The 24,507-nt window shown below is 40.8% G+C and overlaps 1 protein-coding gene and 1 long non-coding RNA gene across 3 annotated transcripts in view; one reads left to right on the plus strand and one right to left on the minus strand.

The window, feature by feature from the left end:
• The window catches only part of LOC131203695 (G protein-coupled receptor kinase 5-like), an 87,707-nt gene that overhangs the window by 39,936 nt on the left and 23,264 nt on the right, over window positions 1–24,507 (minus strand). For both annotated transcript variants that reach the window (XM_058194158.1, XM_058194159.1), the window contains one exon: window positions 1,253–1,348. In XM_058194158.1, coding sequence (XP_058050141.1) covers window positions 1,253–1,348 — 96 coding nt within the window. The remainder of the gene's footprint in view (window positions 1–1,252; window positions 1,349–24,507) is intronic.
• On the plus strand, window positions 10,901–23,247 carry LOC131203697 (uncharacterized). The gene is made up of 3 exons (XR_009156454.1): window positions 10,901–11,858; window positions 17,246–17,397; window positions 20,418–23,247. It is a non-coding gene; the product is annotated as an uncharacterized LOC131203697 (long non-coding RNA).

Here is a 24,507-nt window from a genome sequence, read left to right on the forward strand (position 1 = left end):
CTTCTGCTTAGATTATATTCTTCTGCATAGGCATGAGCAATAAACCACCTTAACTGGAGTTTAACATGTGGTGCTGATTCTCCACACCTGACATAAGCCTACTGTTCTGTTTTCTTCAAATTTCAAGGATTCCCTCAGACCTTTTTCTCTCTCCATCTCTATCTCTACCCTAATACTTGTAAGGATTTTAGGAAGTAAAATGGATCTACTAAGCCTTGTAAAGGCCCTTTAAAGAAATCTAAGGAATCACAAAGTCATATTTTAATAGTTGTCATCAAATTTCAGCAGTGCAATTCTGGAAAATCTGGGAATCACTCCTGGAAGTGGGTAATGGACAAGGGTGTACAGGGCCCATGATGATAAAAATGGGATGGATGAAATTATGGCAAATCTTTATCTAGCAGTTTATTTCCTTCAGTGGCCAACCAGATGTGTCCAAAATGCTCACAAGAGAGAGATGGAGACACTTCTCTCCCATCATAATTTTCCTACAGCTGGCATTTGAAAATGTGCAAACTGTATGGAAGTTCAAGACTAATCACCTTCAACAGATCAGTCCTCTCTAATTGATTCAATCCTGAATTGGTTCAATCCTGCATTGATTCAATTCATTTATTAAGTAAATTAATTGCCATTATCACATCAACTGATGATAAATTCCAGAGATAATTATTATTTCTCCTCCAACAAATGCACAACCTAAAATTTAACGCTAGCAGAAAAAAATCTAAAAACAAAAGCTAAATTGAACTATTGATTATTCATACTTAGTTTTGTTCTCAGATCCTTTCCCCACTTCTCTGTTAAATTTTAGGTTGTGCGTTCATTGGAGGAGAAATATCATCTCTAATACCTTTTCCACTCATACATGGTCTTGCAATATATATTAACATATGCCCTCAGCTTACACCTGGTCATGATGTGATCTACAATTTGACATAGGACCCCACAGTCACACTGAGGGGAGGTTACTATGCTCCATTTATAGAGTCCTGGCAGACACCATGTCAGGTGGTTGTTCAAAGCCTGGCACCTTTTGCGTGGGGTCATTTGTATGTCAACCTATATCTGGATGTTCAGCAACCCATTTGGCTTTCCATTGGGAATTGATGATATATGAAATCCTACTTTGATTAGGCAAGAGTAGCTCTCCTCATCACAAGGAAGTAAGCTGGCGTCATTTTGTGATGCTTTTGGCTACCAGCCCCTGCATTTCCTTGAGTAGAGGGGCTCTGTCTCATGTTGCACTTACCCAACCCTTTCCGGAGCTCATCGCACTGGCTGATGTGTGGGAACTTGAGGATCTCTCTCCACTTCTTGCTCCTTCCTTTCCGTTTCCCTCCACCTCCTACAAATCAGAGAGAGGAGAAGGATGAACGTGAATCATACAGTGACTTGTAATGGGTTTATTTTCTGACTCTGTTTTATCTTCCTTCTAGGATGGCCAGCATGGCGTTGGTTCCCTTTGATTCATACAGTGCAGCACAATACCAACCATAGCAGTCGATCCTATCCATCATAACTGAGAAGAACATCCTGATGCAATTTTTACTAGGTAGAGTGCTTGTAGTAAACCTAGTTATAATCTGATCAAAGATTATTTCTTACCATTGTGCTTTGGATTTTGCAATAATCTCTTTTAGAATTTGCAACCTCCCTTATATCCCATGTATCAATTAAACCCCCCAAAAAATTGTTGTACAAAAAATAACTTAAGGGTGAAGTAAAAAAAAACAAAAAACATCTTTCTCAATGGAAGAAAAATTTCAGAGGACTGAAACTTGATGATTAAATGCAAAGCAAAGACTGACGAGGGTCAAACAGCAACCCAGAGAATTCAAAGAAGCAATTACATTATCTGACACATTTCAACAAATCTGTTTGTCAGGTGCAATAACCACACGCTCTTTTAAAGTATTTACTGACACATACAAGGCAGTCTGGACAGACTAAACAGGACTTGGCATCCGCTAGGTTTTTTTTTTAAAAAACAACCTGGCATGAGGCTGGTTTGTAGAAACACCCAGCTCTCTGCAATTTACAGCTCTTTGTAGGTCTTCTTTCAAGCAAGGGGCAGTCAGTCTATATCAGTGGTTCTCAACCTTTATAGTGCTGCGACCCCTTTAATACAATTCCCCACGATGTGGTGACCCCAACCGTAAAATTATTTTCATTTTGAATTTATCGCGCCTGAAGCCGTATTGGCTAGCGATCTGAACTGCTTGCGATTGCCTTGAGGACGGAGGCATTAAAGCAGAGACTCCTCCCTTATTAAGTTTATCGTGCCTGAAGCCAGATTAGGCTAGCGATTGGGAGTGATTGCAGCTGGCTTGAGAGGGAGACATCAGAGCAAAGATTTCTCTCTTTTTTAATTCATCGCACCTGAAGCCGAATTCGGCTAGTGATTTGAAGAGCCTGCAGCTGGCTTGTGGAGTCAACCATTAGAGCGCGATTCTTTGACTTGCAAGTATACTTCCCATATTTCCAATGGTCTTAGGTGACCCCTGGCAAATCGTCATTCGACCCCCAATGGGGTCCCGACCCACAGGTTGAGAACCGGTGGTCTATATCCTCTTCCCAGATTTTATCTAGCTAAATAGATTAATAGAGTGGTTCTCAACCTTGGCAGCTTTAAGATGAATTGACTTCAATTCACAGAATTCCCCAGCCAGTGAACCCAATTCTGGAAGTTGAAATTCACCCATTTTAAAGGTTGAGAACCTGCCAAGGTTGAGAAACACTGGGCTAATAGCAATAGCATAAATATGGCCTTAGCTAAAATAAGGTCACACTTGACCACTAGCCATGGAAATTTGTGCGACTGAAATTTGGAGGGCAACAGACATCAAGTATGTGCAACTATCTGAATCATGGAAAGCACCATGCAGACAAAGTACAGATACAGCTTATTGATTGAAGGGGAAGATTTCCCCTTCAGGTCTTCCCACAAAGGGCACTGGAATTGGAGAAATGGTAATCTCAAGCAGAGGTGACATGCCGATTCCTACCACTTTTCAATATATTATTTCTCCTTGGTTTAAAATAATGCCCAAGTCAGGTTTAGGATTTGGCATCATCTCAAAAATGATGAACTATAGTTGAGCCATTGTTCTACTTCCAGAGGCTGCTTCACCATGGAGACAGGAGTGCACTTATGATTCTGAGTGCTTGAATGAGAACATAAGTGCTTTGCGGGATGAGATCAAGGTCTTCATCATCCAGCATTCTTGGTCAGAATCCCAGGAATCAGAAAATATTAGACCAGCCTTCCCCAATTGGTACCCTCCTTGTGGAAAGTTCCAACATACTTAGAAGGCACCAAATAGTCCTTAGATGATTTATAAGAAGAAAGTCATGGGGGGGGGAGCATCTTGAACCTATTGCTTGCTCATACAACCTACTCTTGCTTGTTTAAACCACTGCTTGTCAACATTCCTCTCCATCTCTGTAACAAGTTAAAGCTATTATATTTTTATCCTTCCGTATCAGCAGACTTCCAGGCTATTGTGGATAGCTAAGAAACACTCTGCACAATACAGAAATAGAAGATTGTATCTCGCTCTATAGGTGGTCCTGACAGATTTTACATGAGATGACATTCCCCATCACAAAGACATGGATCCATGCGGAAGAGAAGTCAAAACAAGCATGGTCCTTGAGATAATCCTTCAAGGAGTGTCTTAATCAAGTAAACCCCAAATAATGAATGCAAGAGGAGGAGTTTAGATATTCCAAGCATTTCATACATGTTATCTTGATCTACTTATAATAACTAAGGCTATGCAAGGCATTTGAAAAAGGTGCTTGCAGTGAGTGTTGGCATGAGTGAAACAATCTACCCCAAAATATTCAAGTAGCCATATTTTTAGGAAGGCTCAACAAGGCTTCCCTGATAAGTGCAGATCCATGCACGGATGACTTCTTTTTGGACTGCTAGCAAAACCAAAACAACAATTCCTGTTAACGATAGCCAACCAATGAAATCCTTTGAAACTTCTATATTGTTTGTAAAGGATGTAGCTACTTTAATAAATTGAGAAAGGGTACTTTTATTTTTCCTAGTACAGTTAGGAAAGTACCCTCATATTTTACAAGGCAGATTCCTCCTTGTAGTGATGGCTGAAACTGTGGCTTAGGTTGCCAAACTGAGTACGTTTGACCCACAACTATGAGATGAATCAAGAATCTTCATCACCTTCCTGCCTGAGCAGGACTAGCAAACCTCCAAGGTCCCTTCCAACTCTGTTATGCTGTTATACTAATATAAATCTAACAAAACAAATATAGATTGTAAAGCTCATTACCCTGCTCTCACTGGATTCTATGGTGGGATCTTCTTTGTTTCTGCTTCTTATATTTTAAAACAACTTCAGGGACCAAAACGCTTGGACTACTGTAACACTCTCTACATGGGGCTCCCCTTGAAGAGCACCCGGAGGCTCCAACTGGTCCAGAATGCAGCTGCGCGGGTAATAGAGGGAGCGACTCGAAGCTCCCATGTAACACCTCTCCTGTGCAAGCTGCACTGGCTTCTGGTGGTCTTCCGGGCGCAATTCAAGGTACTGGTTACCACCTTTAAAGCGCTCCATGGCATAGGACCGGGCTATTTACGGGACCGCCTGCTGCCACCAATAGCCTCCCAACGACCTGTGTGCTTCCATAGGGAGGGCCTCCTCAGGGTACCGTCAGTCAAACAATGTCGACTGGTGATGCCCAGGGGGAGGGCCTTCTCCGTGGGGGCTCCTGCCCTCTGGAATGAGCTGCCTCCGGGGATACGTCAACTCCCCGACCTCCGGACCTTTCAACGCGAGCTGAAAATCTTCTTGTTTTATTGTGCAGGGCTGGCTTAACATATTTTAAAGTTTGGTTTTTAATATGGTTTTATTACTCTTTTATCTTTCGGCCTAATTGAATTTAGATTTTAAATTATTTCTTAACTTTTGTAACCTTATTTTTACTTGGCTGTAAACCGCCCTGAGTCCTTCGGGAGAAGGGCGGTATATAAATCTAATAACTAACTAACTAACTAAATAAATAAATAATAAAACACTTTTTTGGTTCAGCTCATCATCTAAGCATCTAATATGCTGTTAGTCTTCAATAAGATCAGATCAGGTAAAAATTGGCAGAAAAATATTGGTAGACTTTCCTTGCCTAAATATGCCTTTGTTCGAGACTAGAAGATCATGGCTAAATACTCATATGTTCATAAATGATGGTCTGTTGAGTAAATCACCCTGAATGAATCCACAGATCGCACTATACCTTAAACCAGTGGTAGTCAACCTGGTCCCTACCACCCACTAGTGGGTGTTCCAGCTTTCATGGTGTGCGGTAGGGGTTTTGTCAAATACTGAAGCACTTTCCTTTTTTTTAAATTTAATTGACATTTTAAAAAAATTTCATAGCATTATTTAAAAATATTTTCATTAGGTTTTCATAAAATTCCCCGTGACAATTTAAATTTCTGAACTATATACTATTTGTATCACCCGCGTATAAGTTTAGTTCACGTTACGTAAGTGAAACTAAATGGCGCTATAGTGTGACCGCAAATAAAAGAGCCTCGTCCCAGAATAGCTCGCGCATCTCCCCCCACACCATCCAGCTGTAACAGACAAGCAGAGCTGGTAGCTGGCACCCCCCACAACCCAATCCACGATGTGCAAGAGGCATGTACAGACGACGATACACGGCGCATTACTGTGGAACCGGTGGGCGGTTAGAAAATTTTACTAACAGAAATACTAAAGTGGGCGGTAGGTATAAAAAGGTTGACTACCCCGCCTTAAACCATTCTTTTCAGACTACAGTGGCTGGCTTTCCCCAACATAATCAACACACTCATCTTCTGTGTCCTTGCAGGTGTTGACCACAATTCCCAACAGCCTTAGAAGGAAGAATTGGAGTACTTCAATGAGATCTGGTTGTCAACGTTCTGCAAAAGCCACACCAAGCAGTTCATATCATGACTTAGCACAATGGGTATAAGAGGCCGATATATGGCATGGTTGAAAACAAAATAGCCCTCTTCTCAATGACGCTTACAAGATGCACTAGGACAGGGGTCTCCAACCTTGGCAATTTTAAGACTTGTGGACTTCAACTCCCAGAATCCCAGTCTTAAAGTTGCCAAGGTTGGAGACCCCTGCACTAGGACTAATCCTTAGCTCTCAGCATCACCTATACAGGTAGTCCTCAACTTACAACAGTTCATTCGAAGTTACAGTGTTACTGAAAAAGTGACTTTTGACTGTTTTCACCTTTAGGACCATTGCAGCATTGCCACTGTCACATGATTAAAATTCATAAAGTAGGCACAATATTTGTGATGGTTGCAGTTTCTTGGGGGGGGGGGTCATGTGATCGCCTTTTGCAACCTTCTGACAAGCAAAGTCAATGGGGAAGCCAGATTCACTTAACAACCGTGTTACTAACTTAACAACCACAACGATTCATTTAACAATTGTAGCAAGAAAGATCTTAAAATGGGGCAAAATTCACTTAGCAACTGTCTTGCTTAGCAATAGAAATTTTGGGTTCAATTTTGGTCATAATTGGAGGACTATCTGTATTCTGTTACTGTTGTGATGGGAAAAAGGGAATAGGAAACCACATATACTATCATGAGACTCATAGACAAAAGGAAAGACACAAATGAAATAAATAAGAGGAAGGAAACAGAAAGCACTTAAGTGCTCTTTCTTCTAACTACAGCTGCTTCAGGAACTACCTTCTAAACTTTTCTCAGGGTTTTCTAGGCTCCAGGAGGGGCTGTGCCATTCCTCCTCTTGTAATTAATCTTTTCCCTTTCATAAAGGTTGTCCTTTCAGTCACCTCGTTGAACCAATTCCAAGACTTGAGGAACTTCACTTTCAGAGCAGATTCTTGGAGCTGAAGACCAAAGGTGGTTCCCACTTCCGCCATGGACAATGCATCCGTCCTCTGGTCTCACCAGTTAATGGCCAACTAGCTTCCTTATCTCACTGTCTGCCATCAGGAAGACAATGCCCTTGCATGCACAATGCAGACGCCTTAAGTTTAGGAAACTCCCTGGAATGATCATCCAACCATAGAATGAAGCCATCTCTTGCTCTTTCTCAGACTGACTCACATACTTTACATCATACAGATAGTCCCCAATGTATGATCACAGTTGAGCCCCAAATTTCTGTGCTAAGCGAGGCAGGTGTTGTGAGTTGTGTCTCATCTTACGACTTTTGCCACAGTTGTTAAATGAATCCTGCAGCCATTAAGCTGGCTTCCCCCATTGATTTTGCTTGTTGGAAGCTGGCTGAGAAGGTTACAAACAGTGATTAAATGACCCTGGGACAGTGAAATGTGATATATATATATATGCCAGGTATCAAGCACCCGAATTTCAAATATAAAATTACTTAAATGCAAATATGATAGTTCCTTGTGCATTTAGTAACGTTGCCTTCTGTCACGATCAACCTTGCACTAAGCTAGCACATTTTGGAATAGTTTCACATCCAACATTTTTGGCAACTGCATGTGGAACCTTTCCTTTATGGATTAGAGTTGATTATACATCTGATCTGTCAATGTGTGTGAAAGTTCAGCCAACAGCTTGCTATTTACTCTCACTATTGTCATGACTTATGAATCTAATTGTTGTTGTTCCTCGATTTGCAAAAGAAATTGGCTTGACTTTATGTAATTTTATCCAGTGGAATTCAAGCACCCCTAAATTTCATCACTCTATTTGCTTGGCTGCAATGCAAGAATACAATAGAAAAAATACCCAAATTTTTTCTATAAATAATGTTGTTATAGTTAGACCCCTCCCTCTTCACTTGTGAAAATTAGAGACTTCTTTATAAAATATATCAAAGATTCAAAACTACAAATTAATCTAGCAGGTGCCCCTTTAGACTATTAAACATGGAGACCAAACCTTTTGTACATCCAGTCATTTTAAAATCTTGGCTCTGCCTCAACATTGGACAGCATGTTTTAAGCCCTGTAACAATGTCCTTCCATCTGCTCTGCTAGATGGCAAATTCAATACAAGACCATGTCTTGGTAGTCAATTGAAACTATTAAATGTGTCCTTTTATTTGTTTGGAACGTATTTCATCACTATTATTACATCTTCTTGGGCACAGACGCTTGTCAGATTTCTTTGTTTAGCAGAAAAACAACTTGAAACTTTGTGCTTATAGAATCCATTGCGATACTTTTGTTGTATACAGGATAATATACTTTATAGTACTTAAAAATAAGAACATGAGACTGAAGAGAGATGACAAAATCAAATCAAAATAATATTCACCTTTGTTTTGGGAATGGAAAAGGTTTTAAACAATGTTAGGGAAACTGAAGCCTTCCAGATGTTGCTAAACAGATATTCGTATCCATCCAAGGAAGGATAAATTCCTCATGCTATGGCAAACGTAGCATGTTTGAATCATGAAATATCAACAACCTCAGATATGCAGATGATACCACTCTAATGGCAGAAAGTGAAGAGGAACTAAAGAGTCTCTTGATGCGGGTGAAGGAGGAGAGTGCAAAAGTTGGCTTGAAACTCAACATTAAGAAAACAAAAATCATGGCATCCGTCCCTTTCAATTCCTGGCAGATAGATGGTGAAGAAATGGAGGTAGTGACAGATTTTATTTTCCTGGGCGCCAAGATCACCGCAGATGGGGACTGCAGCCAAGAAATTAAAAGACGCTTGCTCCTGGGGAGGAAAGCTATGGCAAATCTAGATAGCTTTCTAAAAAGCAGAGACATCACCCTGCCAACAAAAGTGCGTATAGTCAAAGCTATGGTTTTTCCAGTTGCAATGTATGACTGTGAAGGTTGGACCATAAGAAAGGCTGAGCGCCAAAGAATTGAAGCCTTTGAACTCTGGTGCTGGAGAAGACTCCTGCGAGTCCCTTGGACTGCAAGGCGAACAAACAAGCCAGTTCTAGAGGAGATCAACCCTGACTGCTCTTTAGAAGGCCAGATCCTGAAGATGAAACTGAAATACTTTGGCCACCTAATGAGAAGGAAGGACTCACTGGAGAAGAGCCTAATGCTGGGAAAGATTGAGGGCAAAAGAAGAAGGGGACGACAGAGAACGAGGTGGCTGGATGGAGTCACTGAAGCAGTAGGCATGAGTTTAAATGGACTCCAGAGGATGGTAGAGGACAGGAAGGCCTGGAGGAATGTTGTCCATGGGGTCGCGATGGGTCGGACACCACTTCGCAACTAACAACAACATGGCAAACATCTGGGAGTGACAGATTCTTTGCTCCTTTTAGTCATCAGAAATATTTTGCATCAATGTTGGTATCTTCAACTGTTATCTTTGAGGAGTTACACTCAACATATTTTAAAAGCCTACTGCTATGTGTTTAATATCACCTGCTCTTGTAGCAACCCTTAGAATTAAATTCCATTTTCAGATAATTAAAAAAGAGAGAGAAGAGGGCAAGAAAAGTAGCCATCCAATCCATATGGTGAGACTTCCTCGAAAATCATTCATTTCTGTTCCCATGAGAGAATCAACTGCCTGTTGATAAGATCTTCCCCATTTCTTCCTTCTGCTTTTATTAGGACTCCAACACCCATCAGCCCCAAGCAGAGGGAAAAAACTGATACTTGGGTTGGCAGATGTGGAAGACCAGATATCAGCTTCCTTATGTTTGGGGGGGCTATTTATTAGAGTACCAGAATGGAACGGAACATAGCAATCTGCCTGCACTTAAAAATTACTAATTGCCTCTTCCAAAGCAAAGTTGGGAATTTTGAGTCTGGAATCTCTGCCAGAATCACCTGGTTTTTTTTGCCAAGAAGGGATATTCTATGCAGAGGATTCAGTAGCCCTGTTGAAGGACACCTCAAACTGGAAATGCCTGAAATACTGGATTATTATTTTTTGTACCAGCTGTTTGGCAATTTCTATGCTTAGGAGCAGGGTTATATGTTGTGGGGTGTGGTTGTGTGTGTGTGTTTAATCATTGTATGCCATCCAGAAACACCTCTGGAAGAAAAAAAGGAAAAGGAATCCCTGCAGATTTTATTCCGCTTGTCAAGGTTCCGACTGACAAACCCAACCAAAGCAAGCATGATCGAGAAAGTCCAATCTCTTTATGCAAAACTTTATTGAGCACATTATTTTGGCACATTTGAAGGCAAAACCAGATCTAGAGCTTTCCTGTGCTAACCCCTATAGATAAAGTTCAAATTCCACCACCCCATTAGCTCAGGTCACGTTGTCCAATACGGTCTCTGGATATTGTTTTTTTTTAATACAAGTTTTTATTGATTTTTAATTTCCCTCCCTCCACACAAACATCATTCATAAACGAAGTAGTGATCTTATCTTATACCATTCAAACTATTCAAATATATTTTTCTTAGTTACAAGTTTTGCAAAATATTCCTCCCCCAACTTTTTATTCCTTTCCTAATATTTCTTTGCTTATTTTATTAAATTACATCTTTTTTCGCCCTTTGTTTTCTAACTTCTCCATTTTTATTCATATTCATTCCCTGCTCATCTGTTCATTCATTCCCTGCTCATGCTGCTCATCTCTGTTTCAAGGCCCTTGTGCTGGCGCTCTTCGAAGACATTTCTATGGTCATGTGACCAGCCTAACGTCACGAAGCGCTGTTATCTTCCCACCAAAGTGGTACCTATTTATCTACTTGCATTTGCCTGCTTTCAAACTGCTAGGCTGGCAGGAGCTGGGGCGAGGACGAGAGCTTACCCTGTTATGTGGTGCTTGGGTCTCAAACTTGGGCTGTTGGCTTTCCAACCAACAAGCCCATCATCTAACTGATGAGCCACCATGCCACCCACCTACGTGAGAGGTGACCAATTTATTTGGGTGGCTAAACAAACAGACAAATACATAAAACTGTGACTGATCAGGAATTTTGGAACCCAGATTTGCATCAGTTAGCAACAGTGTGATGCCCAACAATCAGGACTCATAGAAAGTCACTACACTTGATATCCTGTTTAGTCATCCGCCTTGCTGATTCATTTCTTCCTCCTCCTCCTCCATCATCATCATCATTTTCATCTTCTTCTACTTTGCCCATATGGCTTCTAGCTTAGTATCTTGATATAGTCAGATGCATATGTATTTAAACTGCCAAGGCTAGATATGGAAGCATATATATTTACTCCTCTCTTTCCCACAAACAGGCTTGGATTGGCAACCTTGGAATCTTCTGTTAGTTAAATCATACAAGTTTCTGGTCCATAGGCTGAAAATATGCAGGGAGGCAGCTAACCATTCAACAGGGACACTGAACTGTCTTAGGGCATCTGAATGGGAATATAAACTGCAGAATTTCTTGATTCTTTCTTGCCTTTACAAACAGAATAATCTATGGTTTGGCCTTTGAGAAAAGTAGAGCAACAGAACTCCAAACAGCATCTTCTGGATTTTAAAATGTTGCAAAAAAACAACCAACCAAGTATAATAATCAGGATTAAATGTGAGAGAAGTGAAGGAAATCCCTGGATCTTTTAAACTTAAAATGATTCAAAAGACTCAAAGGCTCTAGTTACCACTTATGCCTGAAATGGCTCTATACAAGTGCTTCTGCCCCCCACTTTTTTTGGAAAAAAGGGAGACTGCTGGGGAGTGTGTGTGTGTGTGTGTGTGTGTGTGTGTGTGGATGGGAGATGTATGGATTTGATTTTCTTCCCTTGCTCCCCCTCCTGCTCCCCTCCCTTCACAGCCTAAATGCTTCACTTATGAAGTAATCCCTGCGGAGATATGACATCAGCACTCCTCTGGATAGCTCAGAGCTGATGGCTGGCCAGGCAGAACTTCTTCCGTTGAATGTTTCCCATCCAAGAGAAAACACCTTATGATGTCAAGGTAAGCCAAACCGGAAATGCCGACCCCATGTGCCACAGACCCTTCACAAAACTTGTGGAGAGTCCTTGTAATTCAGAGCCCTCCAGGGAATAGGCTGGGCAAAGGCTTCCTGTTGGAATCGATTCACTTCCTCTTCTATGAATAGGCTGAGCGTCAAGAGCTGGAATGGGCTCCTGTCAGTAAATAACAGGACAGCCCTGAGCACTTTGTTTCTTCCACTAGTTTCAGCGCCTCTGCCTCTTCTGTCTTGCTAAAGGCGAATGCATCTCACACTGATGCAAAATATCTGCTGGAATGCTGGATTCAGAAGGAATGCATTAGTCTTGGGCAGGAGTTTCCAAATCTGGCAACTTTGTGAACCCACTCTAGTTAGTACAGGGGTCCCCAATCCCTGGTCCATGGACCAGCACTGGGCCACGGCATGTCAGAAACAAACTAGTGAAGCCCCATCTGCGGGTTGCAGGCATGCACCCTCCAGTCTATGGAAGTCCCTGGTGCCCAAAAGGTTGGGGGCTTAGAGTACTCACCAAACTCTGCTAATTAGGGCTTATAAATCATGGTTTATCTCCAGCCTGCTGCCCATAAACCCAGATACTGCGCATTCCTTACTGGGTTGCCTGGATTGGGTAAAAGGAGCTATTGTTTTGCTTTTTTGGAAGCAAAACATGTCCAGGAACCTCATTCTCTTTTGATTCTGGTCCTCTCGAAAGAAAGCTGATTAGTCATCAGTGTAAATGGGGTAAAGATTTCCAGCTGCAGTTTGGGTTAAAGCAAGCATCCTTTGCCAGATGAAATTGAAAACAACCAACTACGTCAGCTTTGCAGCGATGAAAAAACAGAATAAAAGGCGAAGTCTAGCCAAAAGCACCTGGAATCCTCCCATCACTGTCTTTTCCAACCTGTAAAGGAGTAACACGAGCTAAAAAGATTTGGCTGGAAAATTTCAGTCTTTGGCTCTCTTAGCTCTACTTACGCAGGGTGAGATTGTTAAATGGACGTTTGGACTTCCTCTTCCTAGCTCGCAACAATAGCTGGGCTTAGCCTTGCCAACTTTTAAAGAGCTCTTCTCCACCCCAAAGTCTTGCCACCACCACCCATCTTCTCAGGATCCCTTCCGCCCCTCCGTTTTAATAAGAAGCCTGATAACAATCTTATTAAAGGGCTACTCTTACCTCATGTCTGCCGTCAGCAAGAATTCTTGATAAGAACATAGATGTCTGGACATTCTTTTACAAGTTTCAAATTGAGTTTTTTTTTAAAGGGGGCTGGGTGGGAAGGGTGGGCAGGGTGATCTCTGCCAGGTCCACTTCTTTCTGTTCCTTGTATTGGTTTTTTGGGGAGGGGACACAATTTCGGAGTAACACAGGGCTAACGCAGAGGAGGACACACAACCATAAATTGATTCATCAACAGGTACTAGCGGTAGGGATCAATATGTTTGCTGCGTTGACAATTGTGTAAGATGAAATAAACAGACCTCAGTATGGGGTTTAGCAGACTATACCAGGGGTCTCCAACCTTGGTCCCTTTAAGACTTGTGGACTTCAACCCCCAGAGTCCTGCTTTGCTGGCTGAGGGACTCTGGGAGTTGAAGTCCACAAGTCTTAAAGGGATCAAGGTTGGAGACCCCTGGACTATACAGACTGAGCTTCTGATTGAGCATGCTGGGTGAATCTATAGTGAATCTATAGTGCATTTTCAAAAAATTACAGCTAAGCAAATTGCAGAGAAAACATTTCTATATCTCATCAAATGTTTATTAGTTTATCACGATATAAAATACAAAGGAAAGTGTAAATGATGGGAAATTAGGGGAGGAAAAAGGAAAAGAGGGGAAAAAGAGAAAAGCATTGACATCCGACTCTTTTTAGCATAGTAGAATAAGATAATAACATCACAGCCTCAACTTTTTACTTTTACACACTTGCCATTTCTATAAGAACAACATTTTTTCTATGCACGTAGTCTTTGACTTATGACCACAATTGAGCCCAAAATTTCTGCCGCTAAGTGAGACATTTGTTAAGTGAATTTTGCTCCATTTTACAATCTTTCTTGCCACAGTTGTTAAGTGAATCAGTGCAGTTGTTAAGTTACTAACACAGCTGTTTAACTGAATCTGGCTTCCCCATTGTCTTTGCTTGTCAGAAGGTCAGAAAAGGGAATTATATGATCCCGGAACACAGCAAACGACTAAATATGAGTCAATTGTCAAGCATTTGAATTTTGATTATATGATCATGGGGATACTGTAGTGGTCATAAGTGTGAAAAACAGACATAAATCACATTTTTTTATTTGAATTTATATCCCGCCCTTCTCTGAAGACTCAGGGCGTCTTACACTATGTTAAGCAATAGTCTTCATCCATTTGTATATTATATACAAAGTCAACTTTTATTGCCCCCAACAATCTGGGTCCTCATTTTACCTACTTTATAAAGGATGGAAGGCTGAGTCAACCTTGGGCCTGGTGGGACTTGAACCTGCAGTAATTGCAAGCAGCTGTGTTAATAACAGACTGTCTTAGCAGTCTGAGCCACCAGACTTTCAGTGCCGTTATAACTTTGACTGGTCACGTAAGTGAACTGTACCAAGTCAGAATATCTGTACATCCACTCAGTCCTGCCTACTGCAAATTGAATCTTTTCCAATATCTCTAGTACAGGAGTCTGCAAACTTGGCTCTTTTACATAACATAACATAACAACAGAGTTGGAAGGGACCTTGGAGGCCTTCTAGTCCAACCCCCTGCCCAGGCAGGAAACCCTACACCATCTCAGTCAGATGGTTATCCAACATTTTCTTAAAAATTTCCAGTGTTGGAGCATTCACAACTTCTGCAGGCAAGTCGTTCCACTTATTAATTGTTCTAATTGTCAGGAAATTTCTCCTTAGTTCTAAGTTGCTTCTTTCCTTGATCAGTTTCCACCCATTGCTTCTTGTTCTACCCTCAGGTGCTTTGGAGAACAGCCCGACTCCCTCTTCTTTGTGGCAGCCCCTGAGATATTGGAACACTACTATCATGTCTCCCCTAGTCCTTCTTTTTATTAAACTAGACATACCCAGTTCCTGCAACCGTTCTTCATATGTTTTAGCCTCCAGTCCCCTAATCATCTTTGTTGCTCTTCTCTGCACTCTCTTTTGTCCACAAGTCTCTTTTAAGACTTGTGGACTTCAACTCCCAGAGTTCCTCAGCCACCTGGCCACCTGGCTGAGGAACTCTGGGAGTTGAAGTCCACAAGTCTTAAAAGAGCCAAGTTTGCAGACTCCTGCTCTAGTAGGAAGCATTCTTTCTGTCACTATGATTTGATGATAATACAGTTTTTCACCTATAGTGCGTTGCATTTTTTCCCCATTTTACACCTTCCTGATGTGTAGTTGTACACACTTTCAATGTCCTTGGCTACAGAATTATAATTATAATACAGAATTATAAGAAAGGTAGTGGGGAAATCTGTTGCTTTGCTTTAAGCACCCCAAAAATATGATCAAGCTGCCTGGTATATCATTCGACTTTTTCTATCTTGGGGTAATAGGATTGGGAAGCAACTGATGAAAAAGACTTCCTTGGTTTGAGAGGCTGGAAACTGAGATCAACCAGAGGGCCTAAAACGGGCAGTCCTTGACTTATGACCACAATCGAGTACCAAATAACTGTTGCTAAACGGATTTTGTTAAGTGAATTCTGCCCTATTTTATTACCTTTCTTGCCACAGTTGTTAAGTGAGACATTGCAGTTAAGTTAGTAATGTGATTGTTAAGTGAATCTGGATTTGCTTTTCAGAAGGTCACAAAAGTAACTGTTATAGGATCCCCATGATCAAAATTCATATGCTTGGTAACTGATTATTCAATCGTAAATATGAATCAGTTGCCAAGCATATGAATTTTGATCATGGGGATCCTGTAACAGTTATAAAAGTGAAAAATGACCATAAGTCACTCTTTTCAGTGCTGTTGTAATTTCAAACAATCATTAAATGAACTATTGAAAATGGAAGATTACCTCTACCAGATTGAGAATTCAAATATGGTAGACTAATCTGGGTTTTAACCCATTAAAGTTGGGAGATCACTTTTGAGAGAGGGTGGTCCTTAGGTTTCGCACTGTTGTCTATAACTAATACTGAAGATTAACTTTCTTATCTCTACTCAAACTGTCAAAAGCAGCTAACAGAAGCAAAGGCCTCTATTAGTTATGATTAATGTAACAATTAAATCCAATTGATGAAGAGGCGCTCATGTAGACCACTGCAGATAATTTTAACTCCCGTTTCTTCTTCTACATCAATTCTTCATTTACCACTATATTATTTCCTGCGAAGCTTGAAGTTCCTGCTTGACCAACTGCAGAAAGGGTGAACATGAGCAATGCCAGGGTACACCAACCACAGATGTCCTACACCAGAGGTCTCCAAACTTGGCAACTTTAAGACTTGTGGACTTCAACTCCCAGAGTCCTCAACTCTGGGAGTTGAAGTCCACAAGTCTTAAAGTTGCCAAGGTTGGAGACTCCTGTCCTACACCATTGAGAATCTCCATGGACATTGATGTCCTACAGTGTTACATAGGTTAGAGTAATAACAACAGAATGCTTGGTAAACAGCCACAAACTTCAAGCTGTTCAACAGCCAACTTTACAGCACTGTTGTTCTTTCTGACAAGGAAGTTAAAAATGGAATGATAACAAGCAAAAGGGATCCGTGTATGACTCTTTACGTCTCTCCCCATGCCTTGGAGCAAAGCAGGTTAATGGTCTGTGTCTATGGCCTGCTGGGCACGTCAATGCTAACACCCACATTTACTTCTTGGCACAAGGAAGTTCTTTGGCTCCCTTACCAGTGATAAAGCAGCATTATCAGTGATCAATGCTGCAGTTAATTTGGCAAACTCAAGGGAGGGAGGGAGGGAGGAGAAGAAGGATTTCCACTCACCTTTTGAGCTAGGGCTGCCCAAACAAATGGAAAAGCAGAACTACTATATAGAAATTTCCTCCTAATATTTCATTAAGTTGGAAGAAATAAAAGGCTGGACTGCTGCCAGCCTTTTGGCCTTCCTTGAAGACATGGCTTTGTTAACTAGCCCAATGGTGATGTGGCACATTGGAGGTGACTAATGGAATAGCAAACACCCCACTTCCTCCCTGTGTGAGCTTTACTCCCTCCAGCTACATCCTGCTTAATTTTTATTTTATTTTAATTCTTAAATTTAAGATCTTTATCTCCCAACCTTGTTGATGTGAAAGCTTTCAGATTGGGAAGAACAGGGATTGTACATTCCTACTTCCAAGTGCCGCCAATATCTCCTGCCTACGAGGAGGCTAAAGTCAAAACCCAGAGAGAACGAACCACAAAGGCTACATTACTCATTTCCCTCCCACTCAGGTCCCCTTGCTATTACTCTCCCTCTCTGGGATGCCAAGAAGTTCAGGAGTGGGCTCCACAGATGGCAGCTCCGAGGTGAACAGCAGCAAAAGAACAAGGCCTGCGCTCGCCACGCACATCTCTCAAAGCTGCCCTGACAAACTCCTTTGAGGGTGAGTCAGCTCTCCAGCCAACCAAGTGTATAATCCATTTCTTTCTCTCTCTCTCTCTCTCTCTCTCTCTCTCTCTCTCTCTCTCTGTGGCTTTTTTTCTTTTTCGTAGTTCCATGTGAACCCATTCAGGAAGGAAGAGCGGGAGCTGTTTTCTAGCACGATCATGAGCTTTCCCTTTCAGGACAAAAAGCGGTCACAGAAAAAAAAAATGAAGGCAGAAGGGAGGATTACTCTACAGATCTCAATTCTGAAAAGGAGATTTGGGATGGGAAGGGCAAGGGGTCATCAGCCTGAGAAATGCAGTGGCTGAGAAGGTGTTTCCAGCAGGCTTTCTGCTTGGATTCATCCCAAAGGTACGCATGCACATATGTTTTGGTCCAGAGCAACAATACATGAGGGTTGGAAATTGTGGAATCAACATTTCATTGCATGTCAGGTTTTAAAGTTTCCTTCTGTTTTAAAAGTACAAACTTACCAAAGGAAACTTTGGGATCAAAGGCCCGGATGACTTGATACCATTGTATTAATATATATCCATATCAGTTAAACATAGCTCTCCTTCATTGTCCACCATTCTGTGCAAGCTAATTCATTGTCAAGATCACAAACAGATCACTATAGAGTTACATTTTACAAATCAAACATTTTTTTTTCTAAGCTGTTGCCCTCAAGATATGCTTGGCCCAAGCTGCTTGAAATATCTTGAAATAATATCATATTATATCTGAAGGAAACTAGATTTGGATTAGATTAGATTAAGTTAGATTAATCTGGTTTGATTAGAAGAGGCTTTCTGGACTGTTGAAGAAACGATTTTGCCCATCTAGTGTTCCTGTTCCATTTAACATGAGGTGACAGGGAATGTCTTATACGCAAAATGTGTGCTATTTTTAAGCTTTCTTGGTTCTATTTCTGAAACCAGTTCAGCATCACACCCAACAATTTTCCTTGAAAATGTCTATGGAGATTCTCAGTCATTGTTGTCTCAAAGGTGCTTCCCCCCCCCCCCAAAAAAAGACAACTCTGGAGAAACTGAAGAAGCTTCTTGGATGAGAAGAAAAATGTCTTCAAGGAAAAACAAAGCAACAGTTGCTTTTGGGGAAAAAAAATTCTTTGGATTTTCCTTGAAAAGGCTCCATTACAGAGATATAGTCATATTTTCATACCTGCAAAGGATCCTATGTAGAGTTTAAGTTTAAACCAATGTTGCAAAACCTGGTCAACTTTAAGAGGTATGGGCTTCAACTCCCAGAATTCCCCAGCCAGTCATGCTTGCCAAAATTGGCCAGATTGAGTTTGATCCATTCTGTAGTCAGTATTGCTCTAGTCCAGAATATTCATTTGTCAATGTATTGGGCATATTCATGTTTATTATGCTGTGTTGAATGTAAACTCAGCCACGAGACTTGTTCAATAAACCACACCTACCTTTATGGGTTTATAAGCTCATTTGGAATTTTAAAAGACTGTGGTTGGCACTCTCCTAAAGTGGTTGCCATGGAGGATGTGGCTAATTAAAAAAGGCTCATGTGGTAGTGAACGAAGCAATGGGCTTCATCACCACCATTTTATTTTCAAATAATGCCCATTTGGCTAGTTGAACTGTCTCAGGATACCATTCATTTTTCTAAACTGAACGAGACTAAATAAAAATATTGGGCAAAGGTTTTGGCAGATGCCAAGAATTGTGTCAAAGGGCAAACTGTCACCCTCAGGTGCCATGCTGAGGATCAAGAGTTAAATGCAATTGAGAGAGAGGGAGGGAGGGAGGGAGGGAGGGAGGGAGGGAAGGAGGGGGGGTGGAGAGAGAAAAGATCTTAAGAAAAGAACCTATTGGGTAAGCCAAGAAATAATTCAAATTTCAATAGGCTCTTGGACCATTTATTCATGGCTGTGTTCCCACAATGCATTCAAGTCTGCTTGGCATTCCCTTGCTGAACTATTATCTCAGTACTCTTATCATGCTGTGCTATAAAACAGTACTTACAAATCATGATGGTTCAACCCCACATTACATCTTTCCGCAATGCATCTATCCAGAGCTCAAAACAGGAACACACTGAATTAAGTATTTGTAACATAGCAGGATACTCAAACAGAAAGGTTAATAGATGTATCTTTATCACTGGTCATTAATTAAAGGGAAAGAACGCAAGTTATAAACTACTGAAAGGGAAGAAAGATTAAATATGTTTGTCCTGTATAGCCTGCACCTCTGTGACCAAGTTTCATATGATTATTTCCATGCTGTTCCAACCCCATCATCTCAAAGCACAGGAGAAATCATCCTCAACATTCAAGAACACAGCTTGAATTTTCTATGATTCAACAGTGATCAATGGGTCTCTTCTAGAGAAGTACCTGCTGTACGTTCCATTTCTGCCCTTTGGTTTAAGGATTAATCTTTAAATCTTTCCTGAATAGACACTTCAATAGCAGCTTCATAGATTTTTTTACAAGTGTATTATTTGCACAATTAGAACAAATAAAATAAATCCATTACATTAGTAGTAATGAGCCTCAGTATTAGTAATAATGAGCTGTAAGCCTATAGAACATGTTTAAAAAAATCACCTAGTGCTACTATTTAACCATGTCTCCAGTTTACAATTCTCTTGCTTTTCCTATGTTGAATTTGAGTTGTTACTCTAGAAGAAAAAAACAACAACAAGAAAAAAGTGTCTATGTGTCCCTATCTCTCTGCTTCCCACTGTAGATCTGGCTTCACCACATCTTTTAAAGTGCTCAAATAATATTTGAAAATGAATAGGAAACCTGTTTCTACCTTAAGAACTCTATATTGTGCAAACCCAACATCGTCTATAGAATAACAGAGTTGGCAGGACCTTGGAGTTCTTCTACTTCAACCCTCCCCCCCCCCCCGGTTTGAACAGGACACCTATATCATTTTGGAAAAATAGTTGTCCAAACTCTTCTTGAAAACCTCTAGTTGACAAAACATCCACAACTTCTGCCATTTGCCATTCCACAAATTAATTGTTTTTTCTTCTTCGTTCTAGGTTGGCTCTCTCTTTAATGATCTTCCAGCCGCTACTTCTTGTCCTGTCCTCAGGTGTTTTGGAGAATGGGTTGACCCTCTCTACTTTGGGACAGTCCCTCAAATATTGGAAGATTGCTATCATGTTACACCTAAGGCACTAGGTTTTATTCCACAAAACGTGCTTGAATTCACCATGTCTTCGCACAAGGTATGAGCACAACTACAATTTTATCAAGGGCCTCTGGTGGCTCAGCAGACTAAGTCTGTCCGTTATTAACACAGCTGCTTGCAATTACTGCAAGTTCAAGTCCCACCAGGCCCAAGGTTGACTCAGCCTTCCATCCTTTATAAGGTAGGTAAAATGAGGACCCAGATTGTTGGGGGCAATAAAAGTTGACTTTGTATATAATATACAAATGGATGAAGACTATTGCTTAACATAGTGTAAGCCGTCCTGAGTCTGCGGAGAAGGGCGGGATATAAATTCAAATAAATAAAACAACAACAACAACAACAAAAAACAAAAACTACTGTATGATTCTTGGAGTATACTAGTCATTTTGAGAATTTTCTTGTGGTTGAAAAAGTCAGCCAGGTGGATTTAATTTTTTTTTAAAAATACACCCAATGGAATGGAGTATGTTAAACATCTAGGATTTGAATGACCATTGCATCGCAGCATTCAAGTGAATTCAAACCTGTTGTGCTGGCCTTGTAGAAAGAGCTGCATTGTTAGTTATATGGAACACCCAAGGAAATGACCCTAAGCTATTTCCTGTCTTTGCCACATAATCACATTTCTCCAATCATTTTGACTTTCTACCAGGAAAGACCCATCTGCTTGTCAGTTTTTTGCTTCATTTGAGTCAGGGGTGGCAAACTCGATTTTAACATAACATAACATAACATAACATCAGAGTTGGAAGGGACCTTGGAGGCCTTCTAGTCCAACCCCCTGCCCAGGCAGGAAACCCTACACCATCTCAGTCAGATGGTTATCCAACATTTTATTGAGGACTGTATCAGGGTTATGTTTAACCTGGGGGTGGGGCCCAGGGTTTATGTGACCAGCTCGATGTCACTTGTGTCGGGGCGGCCCAAGTGCTCTGCCAGTGAAAATGAGCTGCCGAACTCTGTTTTCGGCTGCAATTACCTTCTGCAACCTTCTGCCAGTGAAAATGGAGCTTGGGAGGGTTGCGGCAGTCCTCCCAAGCTCCGCTTTCGCTGGCAGAGGCACCACAGGATGGTCCTTCACTGTGTCCAGGGCAGCCCTGCGGGCCAGATCTAAGCACCCTATGGGGCCTTGAGTTTGACACCCTTGATTTGCGCCATAGAGTGATAGGGAACTTGCCTAATATGGCATGAACACAGAGAGAGCGCGAGATAGAGGGGAAGGGAGCTAGTTTGCATTCTAAGATGCCAATCAGCTATTAATCTTTCAGAGATCAATTTCACTATCTCACATAGGGTGGTAGAAGGACAGCAGGCAGAAACCCCATTGATCCAAAAGTCTTCTGAGGTAGGTAACCATAAAATGGTGCCACCTAAAAGTATTTCTCTGGAGGAACATCCTTCTAAGCACTTGGTTATTTCTTCATGTATTCTCTCAGACATCCTATGAAATTGATATTCTTCAATCACTTAGTCAAGGAAAATCCTTTCCCCCTCTTTATCATTCTCTCTGAATTGTGTAAAAGGAAAATATTGTCCTATACAGGTTGTTGACACACCTTCCTGTGAGTGTAAACAGCCACAAGCTCTTGACTCTGTCTATGTTGGCTGTGGCTAATGGTAGTTGGAGCCCAAAATACCAAGGGGGTGTTGCCTTGCCTGTCTGTGGAACTTCTAAATCTGGGTCCATGTATCGCCCTAACTAATGTTTTGTTGAATTTCTCTTTCTTAGATAAATACAGTATGTTGGACTGATGCATCATACTGAGCGATTAAACATGCTTTAGAAATTTCACTGGCTGAATTCACATAAAACACTAAAATGAAAACAAGCTGAATCCATTATATTTTATTATATGGAGCCCAGCCAATATTCAGTTTACTGAGCAAATAGTCTGACCTGTTGATATTTTTTATGTTCCTGGTCCATGGCAGAGGAATTCAGGTCCTGCATTTCTGAGATATAAAAATCTGGATGATCGTTAGATGGGAGCAAAATGATACTGAAAATCTAACTTTGTGGTTGAATATGTTCTCCTAGTCATTGCCCCTTCCCAGATTATGTGACAAGTCCTACCAATTTAGCCTTAGAGTCTCATCCATGGGACCCTCTCTTCTAAATGTTGAATGTGTCCTTTGTCTACCACTGTAGTAGATGGACCAATAGTTTATCAGGAATAACTTCATATGGCTACTTCTAAGTAGCATATTCTATTGTTATTGGAAATTCTTTAGTCATTCTTGAAAAAATATAGGGCCACCCAGGAGTGGGGAATGGTATGATGCTCTTCTAGAGTGAAGATCGGAAGCCTTGCCAGCTGGAGACCATGATAAGGCAGTGCAGCTGGCACCTATGCCAGGCTTCCAAGCTGCCACAACTGATAAGTTTCAGAAAAGGCGTTCAGACTATCCTGCCAGGCAGTGGGCTTTTAAAATGGACCTTCTTAAAAATGGATGGTCCGCACAGTCAGGAACGACTGAATGGTATTTGTGATATTTGCTCCTTTTCTCATTCTGCTCTCACATCTGAAATTTCCCAGCCATGGGCAGAATTTTACTACTCATTTATATATATGTTATTTTATTAAACAAATAAATATGATATAGATATGACCATCCATCTAACCAGTGGAATGTTTGCATGATCCTATGGCCACATCTGAATGCTCTTTCTCCCTCTTGTGCCAGACCAAGTTTCTACTCCAACAGCAAGGACACATTCTGAGTGAAGATAATGGACAAAATAAAGAAGCAACCTTATCAAGAACGGGGGGGCAACCATGCCAAGTCTTTAAAAGAGGGAGGGTGAAAATCTCACAACTTGGTTTCCTGCCAATTTAAGTCTATATTGTATGCAGGTTGTTTTGCACACGGTTTAAGTAAACTGTCTCAAAGAGCTGTGTGATCTAGTTGTTTCCTCTTCCATTTTCAAACTTCTATTTCAGCTATTAACCCAGAGGTTCGCGACATGTAGCCCTTCATGTAAAATTGGAAAAAAAGTCTCTTGATCTTTCACCAATAGCCATGATGACTAGGGCCATTCATTGCTCCTCTATTTCCCAACATCCTCAATATGTGTCATCAGAATAGCATGTCAAATAAATAAGCTGAATTGAATGATAGCCATAAATCTATCTAGAATATCTAGACTTGCTTCCATGCTCTGATGGGTTCTGTGCACATGCAGACACATTTTTTGTTGAATGGATTCATAAGTCCAAATTGATTGAATTTTTAAAAAATCCGTATCAAACTGATGGTCCAAATTGATTCAAAAGTCCAAATTAATCAATATTTTGAATTGGTTTAAAAATCTAGCTCTGACCATCAGTGACAATTTGTGGTAAACTAGATATTTCCAAAAGCATTGTGATGAGATGAGCAGCCACACAATGAATTCTGGGCAATGAAACCTCTCTAGAAAAAGGAGATTGTGAGATTGCCATTTGTATTCCGGAGAGCGGCTTCTCATAAATAATCTGCAGGAACTAAGGTGTTTGTGGTCAACGAATCGAGCAGCTGGAAGTTGACGGATTCCAACCAAGCTCACAGCTGCAATGTAGTTTTTATGGGCATAAGGTTCATCAAACCTCATTTATAATCTTTTTCAGAAACTTTTTTTAGTTTCTGAAAACTTCACAATGGCAAGTTTTAGAATACTGGGTAAGGCTCCTTCAATCCTTAGTGAAAGAAGCTTTACATGAAAGTTTAACTAAGGGGCCTGATGGACTTGAATTAAGATTTTTTAAAAAAATTATAAGAATCTTTCTCATAGGAAAATGCTTTTGTTTTGAATATTTTTAGAAAATGATAGGATTTTGAAGGTTGGATACTAGAGAGAACCATAAGGCACTAAATATTACAATTAAAAGATAATGTTTACTAATATAGAATTGAGCAAAATACTTTAACATTGGTTGTATTGAGGGATGTTTGTG

Source organism: Ahaetulla prasina, chromosome 9 (assembly GCF_028640845.1).
Source record: "Ahaetulla prasina isolate Xishuangbanna chromosome 9, ASM2864084v1, whole genome shotgun sequence".
Taxonomy (NCBI): domain Eukaryota; kingdom Metazoa; phylum Chordata; class Lepidosauria; order Squamata; family Colubridae; genus Ahaetulla; species Ahaetulla prasina.